Source organism: Larimichthys crocea, chromosome III (assembly GCF_000972845.2).
Source record: "Larimichthys crocea isolate SSNF chromosome III, L_crocea_2.0, whole genome shotgun sequence".
In the NCBI taxonomy this organism is placed as follows: domain Eukaryota; kingdom Metazoa; phylum Chordata; class Actinopteri; family Sciaenidae; genus Larimichthys; species Larimichthys crocea.
Window position 1 is genome coordinate 24,329,508 of NC_040013.1, and position 17,982 is coordinate 24,347,489.

General features: G+C 41.4%; 1 protein-coding gene across 3 annotated transcripts in view; it reads right to left on the reverse strand.

The window, feature by feature from the left end:
• Positions 1-17,982, reverse strand: part of atrnl1a (attractin-like 1a) — a 241,016-nt gene that overhangs the window by 87,940 nt on the left and 135,094 nt on the right. For 2 of the 3 annotated variants that reach the window (XM_019263833.2, XM_019263831.2), the window contains 2 exons: positions 13,159-13,220; positions 4,253-4,331 (listed from right to left, as the gene is read on the reverse strand). In XM_019263833.2, the coding sequence (XP_019119378.1) occupies positions 4,253-4,331; positions 13,159-13,220 (141 nt within the window). Of the gene's footprint in view, positions 1-3,813; positions 4,176-4,252; positions 4,332-13,158; positions 13,221-17,982 lie in introns of those variants that run through there. The other variant, XM_027278322.1, reaches the window with a different exon arrangement.

Genomic DNA, 17,982 nt, shown 5'->3' on the forward strand with positions numbered 1-17,982 from the left:
CAAACAACAGTTTGTCATTGTTTCCATGATGACACGTGACCCAAAGCCCTCCACGCATGATCAGCAGTGTAGGTGGGGTATTCACACAGTGCAAAGGCAAGGCTGAGTGGTTTCCAAAGCAATGTGCCCCAGAGGTCACTGCTGACCCTCTCCAACCTGTGGTTTCCTACAATTATAGCAACTGAACAAAGGTAATGGCCTTTTGTCACCGACAGTGTTAAAAAATTAGGATTATACTGCGGTTCAGATGTTTTAACTCATATAGTGTGTGTGTTTCCTGTTTTTTGCAGTCTCGTGCACTCCCTTATTTGGACTGTGTTTTACTGAGGCTGGCAGGAGAGGTAATTTAAATCAGTAGTTCAAGGACAGGGAAGTGTCATCTGGACAAGAAACATAAGGTTCATTACTGAGCAGAAAACCAAAAAAGGACCCTATCAGGTGGGAGGTGTCCGAACAGCCCATTTTAAAAATTTAAGAACCAACTGTTAGAGCTCCTCAGGAGCCTTTTCTCTGTAAAACCAAAACAATGTGACCCCTTTTGAGTGTTGCACTGTTAAACGCTCCTTCTTGTACAATAATAATAAATTCAACTTAAACTTTGATACTTTGAATCCAGTCTTCCTTACTCAAGGGTTTTTCTTAAAAAATTCCCAAAACAAACAGCTGTCACCTCATTGGTTGCCCATAGACAGAGGTCACCATCAAACGAGGTTAGAGTCGGGACTGATTGACCTTTAACCAGGAGTAAATTCAAAGCGGCGTGCAGCACACACAATAAGTATTATAGGCAATTGTGAAGCACATCTTTACACTAAAATGCGTATAAGCTTTAGTCAGTAGTAAGAAGGCTATTATAAGATGTTTATTAACATTAAGATAATAACTGTTAATAACTGTAAACACATTCATTGTTAGATTATTAAACATTTATGAGCGCTGATAAGAAACTTGGCAGTTTATGAACTGCTAAAGAACATTAATAAAACTCTTCTGATGATGATTAGAATAGCATTTTAAAAACCTATAATGTCTGTAATTATTAAATAAGCTTGCTCCATTTCTGCACACTTTTTTAGTTTACTATTCTTTTAGGGGTACTTGATCCAACGTGAGATAAAAGGTTAATAAATCATTTATTGCGCGCCTATTAATATTTAAGCCTTTGCGACTTTATTGGACAGCTTAAGCGACGCAGGAGAGAAGGCTGAGTAACAGGGGATGACATGCACCTAAGGGCTGAAATCAAACCCCGGGTCACTGCGGTAAGGACTTGGTCTTAATACATGCATATATTCCAGGTGATTCACAGGGTGCTTTCTGCAGCTATCAGATCAACAATGAGAATAACGTCTAATTAAGATTATATTAGGGTTAATATGAAGTGCTACAAACCTTCCGCTCCTCTCTTCCTCTTTTCTAATTCCTACATTTCGTCTTTATCCACGGCCAGAAGCCAAAACTGGTTTTAATTCCCATGCAGCCGGAGGCAAAGCTTGTGTGAACACAAACATTAAAATATAAGACACAATGACATCAGACATGAAATCTGACATTTTGAACATTTATCTGCTTGTTTCCTGCGACAGGCAGCGTTGTTCCGTTCCGGTTAAAGGGCTTTCTCTGCTGACACTCGGCTCGTTAACATACTTTGCATTGTGCCTCGGTTGCTTACAGCAGTCTGAATCACTGATGACATTTTTGGGGGGTAGCTAAAAGGACAAATCCAGAAAGATTTCCCTGTAATGTAACAACTGTCTGGTGAAGAAAATGAACTAAGTACATTTTTGAAATGTCATGGTGTCCCTCTAAGGCTGGCTGAGTACCATTACTCAACGAAATCTATTAAATGCACTTCTCCTTTTTTCTTTATTCCGCCGCTGCTTGAGCTGCCTTAAAGTGAAAGATCACACTTTGAGGGCATCCCATTTGCTTCCTTTGTGCCGTTTTGGATGAATTAATTATGTGATGGAAAAAAAGTAGCTGATTTGATTTCAAATAGGACATTAACTGTGGATGATGATGGAGAGAAAGTGAAGTTTAATCGCTTCCTACAGTGACGATTCCTCGCTCGAAGGCAGAGGTTTCCATTTATTAGATCCTCTGTTATCTAAAGGGAGAGATGGTTAAAAAAAAAAGCCCTCAGTATGAAATAGGGAGAGACTGACAGAGAGAAAGACAGAGAGCTGGAGAAATCGCAGGCAGCCTGGGTAAATAAACCAACAGTGCAGTAAATGCAGCATTGCGGTTCTGCTGTGATATGAGACTCTCTCATAAATAATGTAGTCGAGTGTCGGCCGGCCTGCCAGCAGCCGGTACACTGCTTCTCGCACTGGGGGAAAACAAGCCTAAACAAACAGCCTGCTAGTCAGGTCACAGGTGGCTAAACACACATCATAGTGCAGGTATCTCCAGATCACTCCACCGGAAACGTACAACCCGTAACATGAAGACTTGAAGCAGGAGGATGGAGACACAAGGACAACAGGATGGAAAGGATCCCGAGGTGGACCTCATCAGATACCTCGCTGTGTTCAAAGCCACCAGACCTCATTGACAAAAAAACGTAATTTTACCTTGTAACGTCGTAACACTTCATTTAAACTCAACAGGAACAGAGTACTGAAGCTGGAACAGTACAAAGACTTGGTTTGTCTCGCTCAATACTGGACCAATTTCAAAAACAGTCGTCCCCATTAGTCATCAGACACAAAAAATAAATAGGGATCAGGTTGAAAAATACCTAAATTACCTTATTAATTGTTTTGTTTAAACCTGCATTAAATTTTCTTTTGGGCTATTTGAGGAAGGCGCAACAACAAACGGACATTGTACGAGGTTGATGAATGTACACGAATGTGTAAGCAACAGATGCCTTTTCGCATACGAAGCTGACGCCAGGAAACATTAATTCATTTGGAGTTTTATTTTCTTTCACCATTGTTTTGGTTTTCAACTCTTCAGCTACTAAATTCTCCACTATTTTCACCAGCTAGTCCTCAACTTTGTCTGTCTGCTGTTTGGTGCTGAGCAGACCGAGTACAGTGGGTGTTTAAAAATGTTCCAATGAAAACAGCGACTGAAAATAACCCAGATAAGACGAGCAAGACTGAAACACGACAGTATGAATGTGGGCTGTAAAACCAATTCTTTGAAGGTTCATTGCTATGAGTAACCCATTTTATTTTACACATCCGTCCACTGTCTAAAAATGTTGAATGTTTTAGTTGGTGTAAACCTCACAATTAGCTCTAAATATCTTTATATTTCTATTGATAAAAACCTAAAAAATTGGATAAAATAAGTAATAAGATCAATGAGCTTTACCCTTAACTACCGCTTTGGACTATTTCCTCTATTTTGACATCAACTTCTCTCTCTGAGCGTTGGGTTTAGTTTACGCCACTTAAACAGATTACAGCTCCCCATAATTAAAGCCAATTCTTTTTGAAAAAGACCAAAAAACCAACATGTCACCAACATTTTAAAAACTGAAATTTAATTTGCGCATGAAAGCAGCAGCGTTTTCTGCATAATGACAGAACGGCAGTCATGGCAGGAGGGAGACCAAGAAACCCAACAAGTGTATTTAAGCACAATAGTTCCCAGTGGAACCCAGTGTGTGGATTACAACAATAAAAACAGACTATTATCATCGCTGCTCATAACACTGATTCCTCCCCGGTGACTCAAACAAACAAACAAAACAGAAAAAATGCGTTAAAACATTAAACAAGCGAGAAAAGAGACCATGAGTTATTAGTAAAAAAAAGAGAGAGAAGTCTAACAGTCGAGCTGGTGAATTGATTTGGGGTGTAAATTATGTTTGTGTCAGTGTCTGTATGGGGGGGTCAGGAGTAAATATGAAATGAGACGGCATCTGTTGAGGCTTTAAGTGATATATCACTCCATTCCACTTCGTTTAGCATCACTTCATCTGAGTTAATTGGTTCATGAGGAGCACTAATTAAGGGGGATGGCCTTGTTTATAGTCACGGAGACGCTCGTTATGTGGAGAGATCTTTTTTTTTTTTCCTTATCCAGGACTGGTGACATTAACCCACCCTTCACGACTGTGGGTATGAGGAGGATGTGTCAGTGTATATTTACTTCAGTCTTCCCTGTGACAGCTTGTGTGTAGCAGAGTGAAGTACACACACACGGCTTGACAGCATGCACTTGTATGCATATACTGTACACACATAAACACACGAGAAAACACAACAACTATACACAAGATGATGATGGGTCCTACCTCTCTGCGTCGTGAGGCCCAGCAGGTCTGTTTGATTTTCCAAACCACTGCGGCAACCAGTAACAGAGACAGGAAACAGCTGCAGAGAGGAGAGGGACGCGGGATTAATCAGTCGGTCAGTCGTGAATGATTCCTTAGCAGTGCTCGAACAGAAAATATACAGAATGAGATGGTGCAATCGCCTGCAGTCGTGATGCGACACTTTAAGTTGGTTCTTTTGTTTCATTCTCGTCCAAAAATCAGTTTGAATCTACTTTTGTTTAACGCCCCAGTGTTAATCAACAGTGAAATAAGAGCTGTGGCCAACTAAATGGTGAATGAACTGCATATACATTCTGCATTTCTACCTTAACGGACAAAAGCCTGTACAGTTTTCCTCTGGTTTACCCACTGATGGCACTTGAGCTGCAACCTGCTGGCCTGCCTATCACAGGTTCAGTGTCTTGGATATGAGGAGGAACCACCAACCCTGGGATTAACAGCTAAACCGCTCTATTATCTGAGCAGCAGCTGGACCATCCAGACCTGAGATACGCAACGATCTGCTAATAAAAAGGAGACGACTGATTTGTTAGTGATGTTACGCATAAATATGTGTCTAAACTCAAAGAAGATTCAACATGTGCCCCGTGTAGGCTCAGGCCTTTGCTGCAGCGGCCCAGGGTTCACTTCCAACCTGTGGCCGCTTTGCTGCCATACGTACCTGTCACTCTTGAGTTGTCACTATAAAAATGAAGGTTCAAAAAGTAGCCTTAAAAAACTACGATACAATCTGTAGGATTGGCTCATGATAGCTCTATTGTACACATTGATCACTCGTCTGATGCCAATATTAAAAACAGTTCAATTTTGTTTCACAGAGCTCATCTGTGAACTGTGTGAAGACTCAAAAGAATCTTCTAGGAATCAACAACGCACGGACAGCTGACAGTCATTTAACATGACTCCAATCATTTTGAAGTGATCAGGCAATATTATCTTTCAAACAAAAGTTCAACTCTGACCAGAATGAGAATGCAAATTGACAACAGATTACCTTAAAACAAACTCGGGGGAAGGTAGTTAACTCTGAATACAAGTGTGGGGACACCTATATCATGTACTTCAGTGGTTCATTAACACATTTACACAAAGAAATGCAGCTGAGCTCGTGTGGTCGGTCACATACACATGATAAATTTAAAGGGGTCAAGACATGAAAAGAACATCAAAAACATCTGTAGTCTTGTGGATGATTTGCTTGAACCGCTCACTACTTCTAGACATATCAACCTTTCAAAAGGGGCACAAGTCAAAAATGTTAGGAGCCGCCGCTTCAGACTTAAAGATATTTACATTTAATAGCACGTTGTTGGTGCACTTATACAAACCATGGTCCAATAACGTGGCATTACAACTAACAAAGGAAGCTGCTGTTGACAAGAAATAAGCGTAATGGGCAAAAATAATAATATTTAAAAAGGAAAATGTGAGAAAAACATTAATGACATGTTTTCATGCTTACGATGTCTTTTGTAGTTTCCCTTTTGAAAATAGGTTACTGTACATCTCTAAATCATTATGCAATTATTGGGCAATTCCTCCACATTGCATAGCTCTACTCAGGGTCCGGGATCTGCAGAAAATATTATTTAAAAAATAATAATGTATTTCATGCTTGTAGTCTTTGTAGTTGTCTTTGAAAAAACACCTCCGAGTGCAAAAAGGAAAAAGAAATCACACAACCACAATACGAGCATAGTGCAGAATCTTCACACTGATTTACTGCCCTCAGGCTCCACTTTTCAGAGAGTGAAGACGACCGAGGAGAGAGAGATTCTTGGGAAATTTGTGGCGAGATACAAAACCGCGGTGACCACAGGCAGCTGGGGATTTTAGGACAGCAAGGGGCGGCAAGAGGTCAACGAGCGACATGATGCTCTCTAACAAAGAACAAGGTCTGATGTACACACACACACACACACACACACACACACATACACACACACAGCCAGCCTCAAAGTTCAATGTCTGGAGGGCAAAGTTATCTGGCCAAACACAAAGCTCCTCTCTCTACCAGAACTTCTGACAAGAACTCAAAACAAGCGCACGCAAAGACTTAACAACAGGAAGTCCCTGAGAAACTGCTGAGGACAGCAGCGCCGGAACAATCCCCCTCTTCATCTATCTGTGTGTGTGTGTGTGTGTGTGATGTGTCCTCCTGTGTGTCTCTATGTGAGGATGACAGCTTTGTGAAGGATATTAGTGCCGTAATGAGCGTGACATTTTCAGACCCAGTCTGCTGAAGAAGGCTGCAGTCATGGCCTCTTCAGTCCACGCTCGACCTTCAGCTGCAGTCAGACGCGGCTCGACCAGGAAATCCCCTCCGGTGATGAGGGCAAGATGCTCAGTGCTGCTGCTGGATGAAAACCTTCCGGTTTCAGGACTCCAGCTGCTGAGTTTTGCAAGATGATATGAAGAGTTTTCACCCAGTAGACTTGAAATCATTCCTAACCTTAACAACTCAACTCAACTCAAACCATCATCTTTCCCAAAAGCTTTATTATTTTCCCACCATAAAACTCTGTAGCTGGTTTTGGGTGGCACAAGGGAATGATGTTGTCCTTACATGAGAATGAGTTGTATATTGAGGAACTTGGTCAGACTTAAGATAGCACGGTAGAGCCCCCTTTACAATATTTTGTCCACAGCATGTGTCCAAGAGGCATTTTTTTTTAACATTAAGGGTGGTTGAGTCCCATCCGTGTCTTCAAGTGCTTCTCAAAGTGCATCATGTTGCCAAAAAGCACTTTGCAATGCGGTGTCCAGTTTGGTAAGTGCAACATAAACTGTGGCATTTTGGTGAACGCAGGTTCAAGATACCTCCATGTTGGTTTCACTTCACAGACTCCACTAATTATTTGCTGTCAATGGCCAACACATACAAGAGGTCAATCTATCAAAGTGTCTGTCAGCATGCAAAAAGGTCACCATTTGCTAGTCTGCCTGTCCTTGCAGTCTGGACCCATCACGCCATTTACCCACCAACCATCCGTTCAGCACCCAGGCCACTTATCCCTGCGAGCCGGCCACTTACTCTGGGCTGGAGTACACGAGGCAACACCTGAATGTCTGACTCAAATTACAAAGCAGCTACTCTAACAAGAGGTTTCACTTGGACTGAATTCGAGAAATCCTAATTCAGGGAAGTCAGGGAAGTCTCGCCTGAACCCAGAACTTTTTGTGATAAGACATTGACTCTGGGAGAATTAAAGGAAGGGGTAAATTATATTTTCACTGTGTGTTGTATTTTGCACTATCACTGCTTGTAACACTGTAAGTGACATGAAGTTCGCTGTGTTTTGTCCAAACGATAAGCTCCCTTCGGGTTTTGCTGGCTGTACGCTGGTAGTAAAAAGGTTAAATCGGGCTGGTACCCCAGTTTATCACCAATGACTGCTACAAAATAGATTTTATTAATCTAAAATCCTTGAACTAGTACCCCGTTTGCATGTTCATGGGTTCATGGCAGGCCAGGCACCAGCTTACAGCAAAGACAAACACACACACAGTAGCTCACTTGCAATGATTTTCCATCCTCCAAATGTAGCTTCTAAAAACCCTGCACTGGCTGGGATTCAAATCCAATCAGGCCCAAGATTCCCCATTCAGTCTGTATTACCTCAGCTCGCCATTAATGGGCCACAGGGCTCGAGCTTAGCCATCTAACCAATGGAGTGCAGTGGCTAATTGTCACTATTACCAAGGCATTAGGGAGAAGGAAGAAGGGGGAGGAGGGGGGAGTGTCCTGTGGGTTTGTTAACACTCCGCTGAGCCTCTTGATAGGTTCTGGTTTAAGACTGTTCAGCCACAGGTAATAGCAATCGAACTGATTAAACAACCAGGGAATGTGGGCAAGACCGAGTCTGGGTCCACATGAGGAGTGTGTAGATGATTGCGTGGGAGGCTGTGTCCGTGCAAGTGTAAGTGGTGTGGCTTGGTTAAACCAAACACCAAGCAAAATCCAAAAAGCACAGAACATATAATACACACACACACATGCAGGAGAACACATTGAAACATCTGAACCCCAGCGGGCAGAGAGAAAAATCAATAAGCTATTCGTTGAACATGAGCCGCAGATAGCACACAATCGGAAACAGCTTTCTATCTGCACCAGCAGCAAATCAACTCTGAGTGCAGAGACAGGCCTGAGGTCCTGAGAGAGAAGCTGGAGGTTCTCTCCCTGTAATGTTTTCAACATGTAACTTCAACTAGCTGTTGTTTTTTTTGTTACCTTTGCAGCAGATGAGAAACATGTGAATTACATGAACTGAAGCTTGCCTGTGAACCAGATGGCTACTTTACACATCTGAACATCCTAATAAACCGTTTGCTTTCCCACGTAGAGCTGCTCTCTAAAAATGGACTATTCACATATTCAGTTTGAATCAACTTGACATGCCCGTCTTTTGTTCCCCTGTAGAGTCGCTGCCCACAGACCGACATCACATCTTCTTTTTTTACAAACTGAATTTTATCTGTATACCAGTCAACCTAAGGCAAGTTCAGGATGACCTTAGCACAGTGATGGAGCAGCAGAAAGCTAGAAAATTTAAACTTGTGCCAGGCAATGCATCGCCATCCAGCATGGTATCGCGTCGGCCAATCAAATACATGCAAGAGTGCATTCCTGGTTGACTACTGTGTAACATGGACCCCATATTTCATATGTTTTTTTTGGGCATAATTGCTACAAAAGAGAAAAGATAAAATGATTGTCACCATGATAACTTTTCTGAGGTTGTTTGTTGCTTCAAACTCTTCAGTATTTCTCAAACAGGACGTTCGCATTCCTTCCACCTGAAACGATACGCCACAATCAGTTTGATTTGATTGGTTTGGAGGAAAAGCACCATCACCATCTGTAATATACAGATGGTGATGGTGCTTTTCTTTATCCGAGTCGAGGGTCTAGAGACAGACAGTGCGAAGCTTTTTCAGCTAAAAACCACCAAACAGCTCCTCCATGTTTAAGTGCCTATGGGTTTGCTGACCGAAAGAAATAAATCAACTTCAAAACCTGAAAGAATATGGAGACAACTAAACGACATTTCAAAAAAAACACTGGACTAAAACTCTCCACAGAGAATCCTGGCGGACGTGAACGCTGATAGCGACGGTCATTTTGAAATGAAGTGAGCGAGCTCCGGAGTCTCATGAGCCACTTAGTGCTGAGTAGCTTCTCTTCTGTTTTGTGGAAGAGAGAGAGAGAGAGAAACCGAGAGAGAAACCGATTGCTAATCAAGCGAGCGAGAGCCGGGAGTAATTGGACAAAGCTGAACCGCAGTGTCACCAATTAGCATGTGAGACTGTGGAGAGCGCAGACATGAATGCTGTTTAATTATGGCCATTTTCATTTTTTTTCCAATGCCCCTTCTTAGAAAAAGAACGCATGAGGATGGATGGATGGAGGGAGGTGGAGGGACGGGAAGAGGAGAAGCGTTTTAAACTTTTCAAAATCTTTGTAGGAAGATATTTCAGTTCATCAGCGAGTTAATCCTGGGTCATTAAAGAATTGAATTTTCGTTTTAAAATTATGACTTTGTACAAGAACACACATTAAAAGCTTTTTTTTTTTTTGGATTAAGCAAAAGTGTCGTCTTTTATCTCAATTATCTTCAGTCCTTGTATTTCCCCTGCCAGCTCCCATCATATTTCACATGTTTTAGATTTGACTCGCTGTCAAATGGAATCATTACTGGAGCCATGCGATTGTTTTGGCCTCAGTGAAGGCAAACATTTGCAGACAGATTTAAGAGGAAACGTGAAAAAGCACTTTCTCTCATGCTTCAAAGTAAGCATTGATATATTTTTTTTTTTAAAAGTCGGCATGCCGTGTAAAAAATAAAACCAAACTTGATGACGTGTAAAACATTCAAACCTATCAGATGTTGAAACGGAGAAATTGTATCATATAATTTGAATTTGATGCCAACTTGCATGTCTAAAAAAGAATATCGGAAAAGTTGTGAAATGCTAAAAGGAACATTTCACAATGAAGTAAGCAGGTTAACTGGCAGCAGATCAGTAACATGATTACATATAAAAAAGAACGTCACAGACAGGCTGAATCTTTCTGATGTACAGATGGGGAGGCGTTCACCACTGTGGATGGATGGATGACCTGCACATTTGTGAAAAGGCTGAGAGATATATACAGGTTTTGGAGCAATAACATCTTTTCAGGAATGACCTGATGCCAAACCAACTAATATGTATTCCAACAGCATGAATCCATAAACTGACCGGGCTGTAGTCCACAACAAACACACATAAAACATGTTAATCACATGTTTGCTGCAGTAGAAAACAAATGAAATACACCGACAGTCGACACGCCTCTAACATGTTCATTCAGCTTTAGGAGGGAAAAGTTCACAGATATAAATTCAGTGTGAATATTTCCTTGTTCTTTCTATATTTGCTGCATTTTTTTTTCCCCTCCTCTAATCTTGCCCAGAGCCAGACTGCATCTAATCACTGGGCCTTCTGCCTACAGGCTACCTCTCTCTCCCACACACACACACACTGGGAGTCATGATTCAGGCTCTTGGGCACTCTGGCTCCTGACCACATCAGCATACAGTGGAGCCAAGAAAATGTACAGATACCTGCACGCATGCATATAAGCCTGCACTGTATGTGCACAGAGAAACAAATCCTGAACAGCAGAGAAAGCGTATTACACCTAAACATTACAGTGCATGATTTAAAACATTAAGACACTTTGTTTACTGTTATTTGTAATAATTAAGTGCATTTTAATTCTAATATTTACATACTGTTAGTTAAGGCTGCATCATTTCTTGTGACTGTTTAAGTGGACTGATTCGTATTTGCATATTCGGAAGATGCATAACATTACCGCGCTAGAGTCGCGTTCGTGTCTACCTGATGGATGCAGGTGCGACTCCGCACTCCGGAGAAAAACACGTGGCTCTTTAGCTGACTGATGTTCCACTTCCTTCAGCGACTAGTTGCTATCTGTCTGCTATCTTTGGTGCTGGACGGAGTTCATACAGTAAATGTGCTACTCAGCCAAAACTCTGAGATAAACAAGGCTAAAAGGCTTTGTAGGGCTACAGTCTGTGATCATTTCGTGCAGGGTTGTCACATCGTTTGCACTGTTAATATCTAAAAATGTTGACTGAAGCAAGTTTGAGTAGTTTTTTTTTTATGATTCTCTTTTAATGAAGTATTTTTTTTCCCGTTGTGGTAATGCAAAAGTAAAAAGTAAAAGAGCTAAACATCTTTTCCAGCAGAGAGAAAACATGCACATTACATTATATAAAAACAATAAATAAACCAACAACAAATACAGAAAATAGTCCTGGAGTCGTAGCACAGAACCTTTTTTTCAGTGGTGCAGAAGAGAGCAGCTAATAAACACAGCAGTGACTAACACACACACACACACACACACACACACACACACACACACACACACAAAAAAGCTGACACCGAACTCTCCCGGCAAAATTTGACGCTGTCCCCTACTGATGACATCACCTCTCTATGCTGGCCTAAAGGTCGTTGATGTCCGGGAGCCGGGCCGTGGGCACAAAAACGCCTCACTGCCTCACATGGCTGCACACTGACACAAACACACACACACACACGCACACAGAGGGTGCTTGCACACACTCACACACACACATGCGGACAAACACACACTTGTCCGGTGTCATAGCTGAGTGGCAGAATCTTGCCTGAAGACAGCAGACTTCATTCCAGACTTCTTCCCCCAAAAACACTCTCTCATTATATCCACCATCTCACACACACACACAGTCCAAAAAAAATCACTGCTTTGTCTAGCTGGTTGATTTTCAATGAGCCGGATGTGTGTGTGTGTGTGTGTGTGTGGAAATGATGCTGGTGATGATTTTTGGGAGATTTAAGTCCATTTACCTTAAATGTTATTGAGCATTAGTGTAATTAAACAACACCCTGCTGCAGACAGACAGACAGGAAAACATATGCACACACAACAGGATGTTGAGCGGCTCCAGGATCTGATCCAAATCACACACACACACACACAAAAAAAGAAAAAATCCTCACTTTGTGCCAGTGGTATCTGGTCATGCAGATAGTTCCAGATTTATCCGAGATATCTGTTGCAAATAAATTAATAATTCTGCGACCACACCGTAAACAAACGGAAATCCACTGCCGTGTGCCATCTGTACAGATGTTCGCTGGAGTACGCATGTGTGTGTGTGTGTTTGTGTGGCAGCTTAGCTCCTGACTGATCTCTCACCAGGAGCCTCCAATCTGTCACTCTCTCTTTTTTACTCTTGTCTCTTGTATGGTGGCAAATAACATGCATTTACATCCTCACCAAATAATTAGATTCAATCATAGATTTGATTTGGTAGCATTCTCATTATGAAGTGAAGAGGAGTGAAGAGGGTGGGGAAAAAACTCACAAATTTAGTGTAAACGTCCATATTCCAGCATAAAGCAGGTCTTAAATAAATGTTATTAAAGATTATTCAGTATCTCCAATCCAGTTTTAACCTACAGTAGATGATTTTACTCCTTTTGACCTGCAAATAACTTACAGCAATGTGTTTTTATCAAATGAAGCATTTTTTAACCATAATTTCCCTTTTTCACACCGAGGAGTTGCCCAACACTTTTCCTGTTGCTGTTGAGCAGATGCAGAAGGTCGCCGGAGCTGCTGGGAGTGAACAGTCTTGCCTGAGGCTGCTGCCACCTACTGTAACTCAGTGAGTTCAGGTTATGGCCCAGCTGTGCAAAGAGCCTCTGGGATGTGAACCCAAGTGAGCAGCCGCGAGGATCAGCTGCAACAACACTGTACCTACGGTAAATATGTTGACAGGTCAGGAAAGACTTACCTGAAGAAGGTGACGAAGAACTGCACCAGGTCCATGATGCTGTTGTGCTGAGAGAACGCAATCTGTTGGAAAGAGGGAAAGATTTCCACTTAATATGACACACCGCAAAGGTAAAACGCTGTGGTAGACATTTTGCTGTCATGTTTATGAACGCAGCAGTAAAACCTTCCTATGTTTTAATTTAAAACTTGTTTTTTCATTCATAAATCAGTTCTGCCTACCTATTTAAAACTTGTTTTTTCATTCATAAATCAGTTCTGCCTACCTAAAAAAAAATGTCAAAAGTTGCAATCCTCATATCTAAAATGCATTTTTTGATTAATAAGTATGCACAGGTTTCACAGCTGCAAATAATTATACCTGCACAAAGCTAGATATATAAAGATAGACACAACCCTCCACTTATGTATGACCCGTAGCACCCTCTTTTTAAATCTGCTTGATATATATATATATACACAATAAGTTAATGAATGCACTCAATTATTTGACAGAGAAAAGCAGAGGGTCATACAGGTAAAAGATTAAAATAGATCAGGCCAGAGGTGCATAGTTTTAATTTGAATAATTACATATCATAAACTGAGCAGGAATGACTGTATTCTATATCTGCAGTGTACATATTGTTTTGCACAAAGCGACCAAAATGCTCTATACATGGGATAAAAAACCAGCGAGCCCTTACGTAAGCCTCCTCTCCTCAAACATGTGTTGTAGAACATCGTGCGACACTGATGCAATAGCTGTGGATGAACATCTTTCTTACCTAAGGCCAATGTTCAGACCTCTTACGTAAGGCCGACCATTTTATTTTCTGCCAAATACATTCTCACATGTTCTCTATCTCCTTGTCTCTCTCACACACACACACACTGAGAATACAACGCAAGCCACCACCCATATGGTTTGTAGGTTATTATGAGATTAGCCTGTGAGGGGGTAAAAAAAAAAAAAGCTTCAGTTCTTTTGTGCTCTCCAGTATTCTGCAGCACTTTGTTCAATTGAACTCCCGACAAACCTGCTGGATGCTACAGCACCACTAAATCCACTGACTGCACCATCCATCATCGTGTTTTCTGTGCTGGGATGCTGGTGCAAGCGTGTGGCCCCCCTGTGCTGTCCGGAGCCACAGACCTGATACATGTTGACTCAGACAGACTGCAGGGTTGTTTTAAAAAGAAAGAAACGTATGTTTTGCCATGGTGTTTAATCATGCAGTTTCTGTTTTTCCATTTTAAGTTAAAACATCTTCCTCTACCTCTGAAAGAAAATGTGTTTATGCTCCTCAAAACACTGAAAAATAACTTTCTACAAACAGTATCTCTTCACATCGGATAATCCTCTTGCAGTTCCCGAGTTGGTTTCCAGCGTCTGTCACTCACTGTCTGATCTTTCCATTTTTCATTTTCAAATAACAATTTTTGTTTGATCCTGACTTTGTGACACATTCGTGACTCATTCTCTTGGCCTGGGACATTCTTAAAGACACGTCAGACCCTCAGCAGTTGAGACCAACGAAACATGTCTTATATCATTCGGGTCAAAGAGGAACACGCTTTTTCCATGTGAACTAATGAATGGGAGCCTAACAAATGAAATGGTTTTCCATATGTGTTCAAACAACACACGTTATAGTGTCTGTTGCATCATTAAAACAAAAATAAGTTAAAGTCTTAAACATATTTCCACTTGTTTCATCAGCACACACACCCACACACGGCTCACAAATCGCTATACAAGCTGCTCCTCACCTCTCACCTTATCTCATCCCTCAAAATATAACTCTGCGATCCGTCTTCATCAACAGTCGTGTGTGTTTACTGTATGAGTGCACCTGTTTTCTTTGTGTGTGTGTGTGTGTGTGTCTCAGAGGAAGAGAGAGGGAGAGATGCACCCTGCTGCTTTAGAGCAAATTTTTTTGGCCCTCAGCTATGAAAACCTCCTGAAAAGCCATTGTTGTCCATGTTTAGACTCCCCCGTGTTAAGCGGATTATTTATTACAGACATAATTGATTTTTCATTCACTTTCCTGCCCTGTAGGAACAAAACAGAGTTTGTTGTTTTTTTCGTGTTGGAAGCCTCACAGCCTCCTGATGTCTGGTTTCTAGACAGTTGGAGGTGGATGTGCATATTCTGAGATAGTTGCACACAGCAGAGCAACTTCTAGGACACAGCTTACCATGAAAGTAATGGCAAATAGCGTAATGAGTGAGCAGTTGCCATTTGTGATTTGTAGTATTAAACTTTATTTATTTCTATAGCACCTTTCATACAGAACTGTAGCCCAAAGTGCTTCACAGAGCAGAGTAAAAACAGAAATAGACAAAAACTTAAGGTAAGAGAGCATTTGCATGAAAAACTAGAAATTAGAAGAAGAGTACAACTACAACAACGAAACAAATAAGAAGATAAATTAAGACATATAGGGTACAAAGCATAATTTAAGAACAGTTACAGTGAAAGTACAGTACAGTAAATAAGCACCAGATATAAAAGTAAAAAGTAACAGGGAGTGATCATGACTCAGCAGTGAATGGAGAGGCACCTTAGGTAAAAGCCAGGCTAAAGAGGGATGTCTTAAGTTGTTTTTAAAAAATGTCTACAGAGGTGCAGTCCTTCAGATCCAGAGATGGGGGGCCGCAGTAGCTAAAAGCGGCCTCACCAAACTTCTTTGTGGACGTTCTAGGGACAACTAGGAGTCCAGATGCCGAGGATCTGAGGGACCTGCTTGGTACATGTCACAAAGGTAGGCCAGTGTCAGGCCATTCAGTGATTTGAAAACCAATAAGAGAATCTTAAAATCGATTCTAAAACTAATGGGTAACCAGTGCAGGGCTTTTAAAATGGGGGTTATATGTGTCCTCTGTCAGAGCCAAAGGTATGTGTTAGGTCAGGGGTCTCCAAACTGTTCCACAAAGGGCCGGTGTGGCTGCAGGTTTTCCTTCCAACCAAACAGCAGCACACCAGACTTGACTCATTTAATCTACTGATCTCAGTCTTCAGAGAGTTGATTGGTCAAACTGTGTGCTCTTGGTTGGTTGGAACTAAAACCTGCAGCCACACCGGCCCTTTGTGGAACAGTTTGACACCCCTGTGTTAGGTGTATATGTGTTCCTGATAGGCTTGGTTAAGTTCAGGCAAGTTAAACTATTTTGTAACTATCTATATCAGCCTGGTTACAAAAATCTAAAGCTGCCTGTTGGCACAAATTCCTTATTTTAACCTTGGCCCTCTATTTTCATGGTGGTTTACTTCTTCACTTTTGTGATCTCAACAAAAGCACCTTCATTTCATGAGAAATATTTCTGTGAAAAACAACACAAATAAAGTTACATATTATCTTATTTTCACAGTAACAACTTCACTGCTTTTTCTTTGTATCTGCAGAACGCTTCAATGTTTCCCCTGAGCTGTTTCATCAGAAACCATCCCTGCCTGCAGACCTGCACTCTTTTTTTCAATTTCATTTTTAAACGAAGAGGTGAACGGCGCATATATATTTCATTTTAACTGCCTTTAAAGTCTGTTCGTTTCCTTTATGAAACTTTTAAGACGATGTCAAAGTGGTACGGCTAGGCCGCTGATGTGAAAATTAGCATATGACATCATCTGATCCTCATGACAGGTGGACTGCCAAAGTCCATTTTTAATTAGTAGCCCCTGGTGCAGCACTGCAGCAAGCAGACACTACGAAGTATAAAAAAAAATACCGATCACAGGCATCACAATACATTTGACAGCAATATACTTCAAGCATGTTCAACATGGGGATACCTTTAAATGGCTTTAATAGCCGGAAAGGCTGTGTCTTTGTCTTGGCTGAATCCTCTGAGACTAGTTGGGAGGGGAAGAGAGAAAGAAATGGGCCAGAATGGGCTTAAGAGGTTTACCGGCATTTGTGCAGCAGGTAAAATGGCCCTGACAGTGAAAAACCTGCAGAAAAGCTGATTTTGGTCCAGAGGGACGCAGCATTATACAGGCATCAGGGAGAAAAGAGGCTGGCTTTGCATTCAGCCTCCGATGCAGCAATTACATCATTACCGCCTGACAATATAAACTTTTATGGATGTGCAGTGCACACACACACATACACTAACTCTGAAAGAAAAACAAAACACATCCATGCACAGTGGATAAACATGCATTCGAAAAACTTCCCGATAAATATTCATAGGGCAGGCACGAAAACACAATCTAGCAGAGTGTACTACATTGTGAACATTACACTTATATAGCAAATTAATACAGACTCCAACATTCCTCCTAATTTATCTCTCCCCACGCAACACACACACACACACTCACACTTTCCAGTTACACAACACACGCCAGCCAACAGCCATCATTTCAATTTACAACAACTGCAGTCGTTAAAAACAACTATAATCATAAAGCTGTTTACGACCCCCTCCCCCCGTCCCCCGCTGTGTTAGCATGTCACACGATGAGTACCACAAGAAACGAGTACCGAAGAACATACGACTCTAAAGAGTGACCACACAGAAGGACAACAGGCGATCAACGACGACGAACACGACACACATACGCACACTACCAGCGAGCTGACGCACGAAGCGCAGATGAGCATGAGGGAGTAGGGCAATGGCAGACGCGGATGGCTGCAGCGCAATCAAGACACACACACCTAAAGGTGACGCAGACCGTAAGCCATAGAAAAGAGCGTGGAATATAATGCGGAGTATATGCGGATTGGAAGAAGGTAGATAGGAATCTAGTGGTGTATTTTTAATATAATATTATAAAGATTATATATATATATATATATATATATTCTATATATCTATATATATATATTATTTATAT